General features: G+C 36.2%; 1 protein-coding gene across 1 annotated transcript; it reads left to right on the top strand.

The window, feature by feature from the left end:
- Positions 1-221: 221 nt before the first annotated feature.
- tfdp1b (transcription factor Dp-1, b) lies at positions 222-11,709 on the top strand. Its single transcript, XM_073841515.1, has 12 exons — positions 222-361; positions 1,900-1,969; positions 2,805-2,871; positions 4,635-4,744; positions 5,149-5,273; positions 6,758-6,920; positions 7,009-7,155; positions 7,237-7,305; positions 8,834-8,985; positions 9,060-9,226; positions 10,170-10,224; positions 11,071-11,709. Exons 2-12 carry the CDS (start codon positions 1,958-1,960, stop codon positions 11,198-11,200), a joined length of 1,197 nt encoding a protein of 398 aa, XP_073697616.1. The 5' UTR covers positions 222-361; positions 1,900-1,957; the 3' UTR covers positions 11,201-11,709.
- The last annotated feature ends 377 nt before the right edge of the window (positions 11,710-12,086 follow it).

Below are 12,086 nucleotides of genomic sequence, written 5' to 3'. Positions count from 1 at the left end.
TCTTTCTCAAGCCAAGGTAATAATCAGCAACTACGGTGTTTTGGGTGTGAAGACTCAAGTGATTCAGTGATTCATTTGCGAACCGACTCGCTGAGAAGACTCGGGATTCCCCAGCGGCAGTTCAGTCCAGAGGATGTCGATGCGTTACGTCCAGTCGTGAATGCGCGCTGACGTCACCCCGCGCGTATCCAATCAGATCGCGTCCTCACAGGACACCGCCAAGCTTAGTTTGACTGCTGTGTGTAGCAGCTGAAGCCGCTCCTGCAGACGCTCCGATTCTGGCGCGATAAATACAGATTTTATCCCGCTAACTGTAAATATCGGCGCGGGATATGAGGCGGCTGTGAGCGGGCTGGTTACGGTAAGAGAAACGGCGACGATCAGCGTGTGTTACGTAGTTTGTGTTTCGTATGTGAGTGTAACGTAAGTGGAAGCGTTAGCTCGCTAGGTTCGGTTAGCTTAGCTGTAACTTTAGCCGCGTCGAGCTAACGCGATATAGACATCTAACGAGGAACGAACGACGCGTCTACAGCGCGAGGCTCGCGACGCGAGGGCGATTCGCGCGGACGAACGAACGGAAGCTTCATCCGTTTATTTGAACACAAACACGAGTCAGAAAAGTGCGACTAGTGTTTGTTTATGTTTATAATAGAGGCGTTATTCACTGATAATTCATTTTAATCTCATAAATCTGGGCTTGAGGTTATTAAACATGCATTATTTAACTTCATATCTGACTGAAGGTGAGTTTGAGTGATTTGTGTTTTGAGCAAATGTAGGTCACAGTCATCTCTCATCACTTCAGTCATTAGTAATGTGTTTGTACGGTTGTCAGTGTATCATCATCAGCTGCTGGTGATATTAGCATCTCTCCTTTGTTTAAACGCGAATTCGTCAGTGTTTTCAGGGTTTGGCTGGTGCAAAGAGCTGCTTATTAAATCACAAGCAATTTTACTGCTCAAATGCGAGTAAAGGGAGAAAATAATGTTCCTTTTGTTGATTGTTAATTAATTGGATACTAAAAATTAAAAGCATTGTATTGCAGTTCGTCTCTGTCTGAATATGTTTGGTAAATATAAGGAGGGCTGGAAGGAAAGTGGAATGATTTATTGCAGTCTAACGAAAACAATGTTTTTCTTTCAAAATATTGTGCCTTACAGGAGTAGTTCACTTTCAGAACAAAAATTTACAGATAATGTACTCAACCCCTTGTCATCCAAGATGTTCATGTCTTTCTTTCTTCAGTCGTAAAGAAATGGTGTTTTTTGAGGAAAACATTTCAGGATTTCTCTCCATATAGTGGACTTCTATGGTGCCCTGAGTTTGAACTTCCAAAATGCAGCTTAAATGCAGCTTCAAAAGACTCCAAACGATCCCAGCCGAGGAAGAAGGGTCTTATCTAGAGGAACAATCGGTTATTTTCTAAAAGCATTTACAGTTTATATACTTTTTAATCTCAAACGCTCGTCTTGCTGAGCTAGACAAGATGAGAATTTAAGGTTAAAATGTATAAAAATAGTAATTTTTTAAAGAAAATAACCCATCACTTTGCTAGATAAGATCCTTCTTTCCTTGGCTGTGATCGTTTAGAGCCCTTTGAAGCTGCATTGAAACTGCATTTTTAACCTTCAATCCATTGAGCACCATTGAAGTCCACTATATGGAGTAAAATACTGCTGTTTTCTTCAAAAAACGTAATATCTTTGCGACTGAAGAAAGAAAGACATTATTTTCTTGGGTGACATGGAGGTGAATAAATGATCAGGACATTAATTTTTATTCTGGAAGTGGAGTAATCCTTCAACATTAGAGTTGTAATAGAGTCTGTTTTGATGTCATGTTGTTGTTTTTTTAAGTTTGTCGTGCAGATTATTTCATGTTTCATATCTGTGTTTTCAGCTGAAGTGCAGTCACAGACCAAAGACTGACCACACGCTCCGGTCACCGCACAGACATCATGGCTAAAGATGTGAGAGTCACACACATTACAAGATCACACACTCAAACCTACAACTGAAAGCTATTAAAACACTTTTGTTACTTGGAATAAAATATAAAAACGTTTTATTTTAGGTAGTTGCCTGGACAACAATTTTGTTAAATTTAACTAAAATAAAAATGTGTAAAACTATATAGACATTTTTATTACTAAAACATACAAAGATTAAAATGAAAAATACATGCATATAGATACCTAGTCAAAATACTAAAATAACTGGTTTATTGTAGACTTTAGTTGTACATGTCTGATTTACATTTAGCAGTTTTAATCTGAATTGACCATTCAAGGAGGAAGATGAAAAACTCACATGACAGTGTGGATGAAATCTAACAGAAACAGAAACAGTATGATGATATAGTTATTCCTGATGTGAGCCGTGACGATCTGTGATGTTCATGTTGAACTGAAACTGATGCTGTGTGTGTCTGTTTCACACACATCTCTGTCGTTATCAAAAGTTGCAAAACTTGCACATTCAATTTCTCAATAGGTCTGGTTGAGGTTTCAGCTGAAGAGCTTGTTTAGATGGTTTCTATGGTTGCAAAAAATCTAAACATTGAGAAAATCACCTCTAAAGTAGTCCAGATTAAGTTCTTAGCAATGCATATTACTAATCAAAAATTAAGTTTTGATATATTTACGGTAGTTAAATACTAAATATCTTCATGCAACATGATCTTAATATCCTAATGATTTTTGGCATAAAAGAAAAATCGATCATTTTGGCTATTGCTGCAAATATACTTGTGCTACTAACGACTGGTTTTGGGTTTGATCATTATAATCTCTCTGTGATCTTCAGGCTGGACGCAAAGAAACCAATGGAGAGATAAAGCTGTTTGTCAACCAGAGTCTGAGTCCAGGGAAACGTGAGTACATTCTACACATCAGTCTGTTCAGTGATAAGAATTACAGTGATTACTGTGCAAAATATAACCAGGAGGTTTTGTGGTCTTAATCATTACATAAAACATTATTCCTTTGAACTTTACGACTCTTAGTTGTATCTAATACTTCATGTAACAAGTTCACCACAGTAGGGCTGCACGATCAATCGCACGATATTGGGAGGCGCGTTTAGTCAATGAAGCCTGTACTTTGACTAGTAGTAAATCTCCATCATGTGCGTTCAGCTGGAGCGATTAATACACAGAGATGTAAATTGCACATGATGGAGATTTACTACTAATCAAAGTACCGGCTTCATTGACTAAACGCGCCTCCCAATATCGTGCAGCCCTACACCACAGTACTTTCATTCAGCAGGGGCATTTATAATTTTACTAAATAAATGTTGTTCTTTTGAACTTTCTGTTCATCTGTGAATCCTCAAAAATAAAACGCATCACTGTTTTCCCAAAAATATTGTGCAGCACAACTGTTTTCAACATTGGTAATAATCAGAAATGTTTCTTGAGCAGCAAAGCAGTATTTTAGAATGATTTCTGAGAGATAATGTGACACTGAAGACGAGTCATGATGCTGAAAATTCAGATTTGATCACTGAAATGAATTACATTTTAACAGATATTCACATAGAAAACAGCTGTTTTAAATTGCAATAATATTTCACAATTCTACTGTATTTTTGATCAAATAAATGCAGCGTCTGTTTGTTGTAATCAGCTGAGAATGAGTTAAAGCATTAGTTCACTTCCAGAACAAAAATGTACAGATAATTTACTCACCCTCTTGTCATCCAAGATGTTCATGTCTTTCTTTCTTCAGTCAGGAAGAAATGTAGCTTTTTGAGGAAAACATTCCAGCAATGTTCTCCATATAGTGGACTTCTAAGGTGTCCCTGAGTTTGAACTTCCAAAATGCAGCTTCAAAGGGCTCTAAACAATCCTAGCCGTGGAAGAAGGGTCTTTTCTAGTGAAACTAAAAAAAAAAGTACAATTTATACACTTTTTAAACCTTAAATGCTCTTGTCTAGCTCTGTCATGTGCATGCGTACTCCAGTTCAAGACAGTTAGGGTATGTTGAAAAACTCCAATCTCTTTTTCTCCTCCAACTTCAAAATTGTCCTACATTGCCGCAGAAGTACCAACCCAGTGTATAGAAAGTGAACATGCAAAGATGATCAAACGCTCTTTACAAAAAAGGTAAAACAGTGATGTAGGATGATTTTGAAGTTGGAGGAGAAAATGAGATGGGAGTTTTTTGACATACCCTAACTGTCTTGAACTGGAGTACACAGAGTATGCATGCGCATTGCAGAGCTAAACAAGACCAGCATTTGAGGTTAAAAAGTATATAATTTTTTTTTTTTTTTAAGAAAATAACCAATTGTTTCACTAGATGAGACTCTTCTGCCTTCTTCTTGAAGCTGCATTTAAACTGCATTTTGGAAGTTCAAACTCACGGACACCATAGAAGTCCACTATATGGAGAACACTCCTGAAACATTTTCCTAAAAAAAACATAATTTCTTCACGACTGAAGAAAGAAAGAACCATGTGGGTGGGTAAATTATGTTAATTTTAGGTTTTGTTGTGCTCATGTGGTGAAGGTGGCTTCCTGACCTGCAGGGGTCGCTGTGATAAAACATGTTGATTAATTGTGTGTGTGTGTGTGTGTGTGTGTGTGTGTGTGTGTGTGTGTGTGTGTGTGTGTGTGTGTGTGTGTGCAGCTGCAGGTGTTCTGTCCCTCCTGACGGTTCATCCAGCATCAGTGACTGCGGTCAAACAGATTCTGCCCAAAACTTTCACCGCTGCAGGCGCTAATGTGCTGCCACACGTGGTAAGACTCTTACAATCCTGCCGTTTCATGACATGAAACATACTCCATGTTTACTCAATCCTGCTCTCAAACATGGGAGTCACATGACCACACACAGACCCCCTCTCAGCCCCTCCCACTGTCTCCATGGCGATAAGCCCTCCATTAACATTGTGTGAGGTGACCCGTGAGAGTCTGTAAGCGGATCACAGAACGCTGGAGTCAGCAGGATTACGCTCCTCATCATCCTATTATTACACACAGGTAGATGTGCTCAGGTGCTCGCGGGTCGACCGGTGACCACTGCAGATGCATACGGTTCACTCTGCTGTAGTCTGATGTTCAGTCACTGCTTGTTTGTGTTGAGACTCGATGAAGATGATGATGATGATGATGATGGAGTGAGCGTCTCTCTGTTCCCGCAGGTGATCGGCACTCCTCAGAGGAGCGGTGTCCCCACCGGTGTCCTGTTAACCAGCCCGCGCACGCCCACCGCACACTTCCACACGCCCCAGACACAGACACAAGAGTCCTCGCCCTGGTCGACCGGGTTAGTTAACCCACATGAACACAGCATCATCTGTGCACTAGTGTTGTCATCATACCAAAATTCTACTTCGATACGATACCTGATTGAAATATCCATGCTACTACTGAACTAATACTATTATGAAACAACAGGAAAAGTAATTGAATAGATGATGCAAATGGAGGTTATAGTTATTTTATCTATAAAAAAAAAAAAAACTAAAAAAAACATTTAATCCCCATTAAAAAATTTTTTTTTTAAATAAAATAAAAATCACATGCCAGTGCCACTACTCAGGACTGAGCACTACCACACTGACAATGCTTTTCTTACTTAGATTTTTTGTTTTGATTCCAGCCAAAATATTTAAAATTCTTAAATCAAGAAGGGTTTTCTAAACGAGTAAAAATTGTCTTGTATTCAGAAAAAAACAAGTCAAAATGAAGTGTGTTTCTGCTTGAAACGAGCAAAATAATCTGCCAATGGGGTCAGAAAAATAATCTTGTTTTCTGTTTGAAATTAATATTGTTTTTTTATCTTTGGCAGATTATTTAGCTTGTTCTAAGCAAAAACTCACTTAATTCTCACTTGTTTTTGCTGAAAACAAAACAATTTTTACTTGTCTAAAAAATTCTTCTTGATTTAAGAATTTTTAGATGTTTTGGCTGGAAACAAGACTAAATCTAAGTAAGAAAAGCATTTTTTGCAGTGTATCAAAAATGATATTTTTAAGGCTCTATCAAATACATTTTATTATTTTTTTTCAAAAATTCAGGTTTATTTTCTCAAATTCTGTGAATCGTTTGATTAATTCTCTGGAGTTTTATTACATTTTAATAGTCAAAAGCATGTCAAATTAATTTATAAAGTTTAAATTTTGTAAAGAATTAATTTATATTTATTATTTTATAAATGATGTGTTGTGCATTTGTAATTTTCTAGTAAATTCTGGTAAAAAATTTGTCTGGTAAATATTTTTTAATTGTGAATTTTTTTACATTGAGATTTATACATCACAAAGGTGAATATAAATAAACTTTCCATGGTTTGTTAGGATAGAATATATTTGGCTGAGATACAACTATTTGAAAGTCTGGAATCTGAGGCTGGAAAAAATCTAAATATTGAGAAAATCACCTTTAAAGTTTTCCAAACGATGTTCTTAGTAATGCATTTTGCTAATCAAATTTATATAGATATAGATATTCCCGTGATTATAATAGGGTTGTAAGTAAACAGTTTTACTCATGAAATACGCTTCTTATCAAAATGCATTGTTAAAGTAGCAGTACCAGTAAAATGCAGAAGCGTACCATTTTTAAAAGCAGGGTATTGTAATACCTTTTTAGTAGCTCCATTACTATGCACAAACATCTACAGCCAGACGCTATGAGATGATGACAACAGCATTTAAACGGATAGACACATAAAAATGAATATTCTTATACTCACACAACATTCATAACCTCCTGTCATGTAATATGACTAAAATGCTTTTCTGGCAGGCGCAGCAGGAAGGGCGATAAGAACGGGAAGGGTTTGCGGCATTTCTCCATGAAGGTGTGTGAGAAAGTGCAGAAGAAAGTGGTGACTTCCTACAATGAGGTGGCAGACGAGCTGGTGGCCGAGTTCAGCTCTGGAGACAACAACATCTCCCCGAACGATTCGGTGGGTCTCTAATCCTGACGCTCACACTCACTTCCTGTCGGACAGAGAACCGTCACTCACTCGTTTGCTCGTGTGTTTTCTCCTCCAGCACGTGTATGACCAGAAGAACATCCGGAGACGGGTTTACGACGCTCTGAACGTCCTGATGGCCATGAACATCATCTCCAAAGACAAGAAGGAGATCAAATGGATCGGGTTCCCCACCAACTCAGCGCAGGAGTGTCAGGATCTGGAGGTCAGTCACATGAGCAGCGCAAAGGGCTTTCTGTCTAGTTTTACGTTCACGGATGATTGTGAACCTGTTTCTGTCTTGAAGGCCGAGCGGCAGAGACGACTGGAGAGAATCAAACAGAAGCAGTCTCAGCTGCAGGAGCTCATACTGCAGGTACGGTATGGAAGCTCACTTCCTGTCTGTCAGAGAGACGACACTCCACAGTGAGCATCTCGTTGATATGGGTGATGCATGCAATGTTTTTTATGTTTCAGTTGAAGTACAAAACTCAGAACTAAATTTTGTTTTTCAGCATGTAATTTAATAGAACTACATATACATATATAATCCATCAACATTTATTAATGTAACAATTAATTGTGCAATGTTTTTATAGCAATTTAATTAACATTTAAACCATAAGCTTTTTATTAGATGCCTAATTTAACGCCATTTATTTAGCTAAAACAATAGAAATAAAATTAAATGTTTTATGTAGACATTTTTCACTAATTTGTACAATTAGTTGTACAATATTTTTAAAAGTTAAAAATTGCACATTAAAGCCCTAAATTACAAAAGTCTTATAACAGCATTTAGTTTACTAAAATAATTAAAATAAAATTGCATATGTGTACTATAGACACAAAAAAGAAAAAAATACATATACACACATTTATTTATTTTAATTCTCATTTGTGTATATAGTGTGTGTGTATATAATTTGTGTGTAGACATGTTTTCTTGTTGCACAGTATTTTCATGACAATTAAGCACATTTTGACACCAATTAAGTGTTTAGTTTGATAAAACTGTATAAAAAAATAAACTAAATATTTTTTTTCTTATAAAGACAAATTTTTTGATTACTTGCACAGTATTTGCATGACAATCAAATACACTTAAGCCCTAAATTTACATTACAGATGTCTTAATTAACATTTAGTTTGATAAAACAATACAAATAAAACCAACGTTATTATTTGTACACATTCACAAACCATTAAGTACATTTAAGCCATGCTTTTATATAACAAATATGTCATTAAATTATGAAGTATGTTTACAAATATTGTTTTGCGTATTTTTTGTTGTTGTTTTTGTTTTGGGGCATGGTTTTTATCTTAAATTGACTAATAAAGTATATTTTATGAACTTTTAGATAGACATATGTGACCCTGGACCACTAAACCAGTCATAAGGGTCAATTGGGTTTTGTAAGCTGAATAAATAAGCGTATAATAAACCATTGATGTATGGGTTTGTTAGGATGGGACAATATTTGGCTGAGATACAACTATTTGAAAATCTAGAATCTAAGAGAGCACAAAAAAAAAATCTAAATATTGAGAATCTCCTTTAAAGTTGTCCAAATGAAGTTCTTAGCAATGCATATTACTAATCGGAAATTTAAGCTTTGATATGTTTACAATAGGAAGTTTACAAAGTAATGATTTTCTGCATTAAAGAAAAAGCAATAATTGACCTATGCAATGTATTGTTTGCTATTACTACAAATATACCTGTGCTACTTAAGACTGGTTTTATGGTTCAGGGTCACATGATTTTCTTTTATTTATGTACCAAAAAAAAGGCAAGTCATTGGTTTTTCACCAAATAAATTAATAAGTAACTGTGGAAATGTATTTTATTCTCATGCTCCCTCCTTGAATTTAAATTTTTTTTTTTTCATGCTTTGCAGCAAATTGCCTTCAAGAACCTGGTGCAGCGCAATCGTCAGACGGAGCAGCAGAACAAGAGACCTCCTCCTCCAAACACAGTCATCCACCTGCCCTTCATCATCGTCAACACCAGCAAGAGAACCGTCATCGACTGCAGCATCTCCAACGACAAGTGAGCGCCTGCCGCCTGTCCTGCCGCTCCCATCCGCTCCTCCGGTCTCTGACGCGGCGCTTCTGTCTCCGCAGGTTTGAGTATCTCTTCAACTTCGACAACTTGTTCGAGATCCACGACGACGTGGAGGTGCTGAAGCGCATGGGCATGGCGTTCGGCCTGGAGTCGGGCCGCTGCAGCGCGGAGCAGCTGAAGATCGTCAAGACCCTCGTTCCCAAAGCCCTGCAGCCGTACGTCACAGGTCTGTGTCTCCATTACATCAACTTTTCAGAACTTTCCATAAATCTGTATTGGATGAAGTGTGCTTTAGAAATACACTGTCAGTCAAAAGTTTAGGATCAGTACGGTTTTTAATGTATTTTAAATTTCTTATGCTCATTAAGGCTGTTTATTTGACCAAAAATACAAAAAAAAATGATGCATTGTGAAATATTACAATGTAAAACATTCTATTTTAATATACATACAAAAATCTAATTCATTTCTGTGATGCAAAGCTAAATTTATAAAAATTATTTTCAATGCTGAAAACACTTTTCTTGGAACCTGTGAACTTTTTTTTTTTTTCAGGATTCTTCAATGAATAAAAAGTAAAAAGAACAGCATTTATTTAAAATAGTAATTTTAGGTTCAGTAATTTATTCTTTCTTTTTTTTTGAAAGAAATTAAATCTTTTATTCACCAAGCATGTGTTAAATTTTTTATATATATATATATATATATATATAAAATGTGATGGCATAGATTTACATTATTAGAAAATGTTAAGATTCTGAATAAATGCTGGTTTTTTTTACTTCAAAGAATCCTGAAAAAAAGAGTCGCAGGTTCCAAAAAAATATTAAGCGGCACAACTGTTTCCAACATTGATAATTCTAATAATAAATCAGGATATTAGAATGATTTCTGAAGGATCATGTGACACTGAAGACTGGAGTAATAGCTGATGAAAATTCAGCTTTGCATCACAGGAATAAATTATATAAAGTATATTCATTTAAAAAAACATAATTTTATGTTGTAATAACATTTTGCAATATTATTGTTTTTTTTTTCTGTAGTTTTAATCAAATAAATAGTCTTGTTGAGCAAAAGAGTCTTACTGATCCCAAGCTTTTGAGCAGCAGTATATATGTGACTGAGCTTTATGAGCAAGTGAAACTGTTTTTTGTTTGATATTGTAGAAATGGCGCAAGGTGCCGTAAACCAGCTGATCGGAGACCTGTCCCATGTGGCCACGTGAGTATCACATTCAGTGTTGGGGAAAGTTACTTTTAAAAGTAATGCATTACAATATTGAGTTACTCCCTAAAAAAAGTAACTAATTACGTTACTTAGTTACTTTTTGCGTTACTTTTTAAATCTGGGCAGGGCTTGCTTGTTTGTTTTTAATATAAAAAGTTGTATTTTTGTCAAATGTAAAAGCCTTTTCACAGCAAAAGCCTCAGGCTTAGATAAAAGTAAATTGCCATCTATACAGTAGACCGCAGAAGAACAAATGTCAACTCTTCAGTGATAAAGGAAAACAAATGTTCGATTATCTTGAGCCATTTTTGTTTATTAGTATGGATGAATTGAATCATCGAAAGTCGGCAGCAAAGACATCGGTTAATAAAATGGGATTAAATACATAAAGGATATTTGTATTATTTAACATATTTAATTATTGCAGGTTTGCGTTGAATTTGACTTTTTATTCATCTTGAAGAACACTATCTATTCTTTTAGTGAGTGAGATGAATTAATGCATGTGCACATTTATTCTAGAACTAAAGGAACATCTTACTCATAATTTCTCTCAACATGAGGACAGGAGAGCTTTTAATCAATAAATGAGGGAAAAGTAACTGGTGTTATTTATTTGAAAAAGTTACTCAGATATTTTCTGTTAATTAAACAGTAATGCCTTACTTTACTAGTTACTTGGAAAAAGTGATATTGTTACGTAACTTGTGTTACTTGTAATGTGTTACGCCCAACACTGGTAACACGATCTTTGGAATGTTGTCATTTGATAATTGTATTAAGTAGTGAGAGAAAGAAGCTGAAATTTCAATGTAATAGCAAGTTTTTGTGTGCGTCCAGTGACCGTGGCGCATCCAGCTCCAACGGATCTCACCACAGCAGCTCCAGGGTGGAGACGCCCACATCCTACATGGAGGATGAAGAGGAGGAGGATGACGAAGAGGACTTTGATGATGATGAGGACGACTAGGTCGGGTGTGGAGCTGCTGATGGTGATCTTTGGGATCGTATGCAGGTTCCCTTTGTTCCCGGTTCTTCTTTGAAACTCCATGTTGTGATCCTGCTGTAAGGATTCCCTCAAATGCTTCCCATAATTCTTCAGCTCAGTCAATTATCTCCAGTAGCTTATGAGCAGATAAGCTCGAGTGATCGTCTTTGCGCTGCTGAACTTCAGGGCTACTTTTGAAGAAATTCCTGCGCCGCGAGTTACACGGTTCATCACTGTTCGCCGAGGCTGAATTTTCTACCCTGTTTTGTTGTGATTTGCTCTCATAGGCAGCTATTTTTGATATTGGAGCTTTTTGTGGACGTTTGTCGTGACGGATGGAGCTCTGATCACCGCAGCTCTTCATCAACATGAGATCAACACGTCTAACAGATCAACTCGAACGTCCAGCCTTTTTTTGTACAATGTAACAAATACTAAAGAAATATACTTTTCTTATTCATGTATAAAAAATAAACTGAAAGAATGATTTATAGGCTTGTGTGCTTGTCTTTTGTCTGAGATGTAAAGGACAATATTTGGCCAAGATACAACTGTTTGAAAATCTGGAATCTTGAGGGTGCAAAAAACTAAATATTGAGAAAATCGCCTTTAAAATTGTCCAAATGAAGTTCTTAGCAATGCATATTACTAATTCAAAAAATAAGTGTTGATATATTTATGATAGGAAATTTACAAAATATCTTCATGAAACATGATCTTTACTTAATATCCTAATGATTTTTGGCAAAAAAGAAAAACAGTCATTTGGACCATACAATATATTTTTGGCTATTTCTACAAATGTTTTTTGTTTTGTGGTCCAGGGTCACACATGATTCATATAGTCCAATAATAATAGTGTTTTCTA

Source organism: Garra rufa, chromosome 6 (assembly GCF_049309525.1).
Source record: "Garra rufa chromosome 6, GarRuf1.0, whole genome shotgun sequence".
NCBI classification, from domain to species: domain Eukaryota; kingdom Metazoa; phylum Chordata; class Actinopteri; order Cypriniformes; family Cyprinidae; genus Garra; species Garra rufa.
The sequence above is the reverse complement of the archived record's forward strand: the minus strand, read 5'-3'. Positions and strand labels throughout refer to the sequence as shown.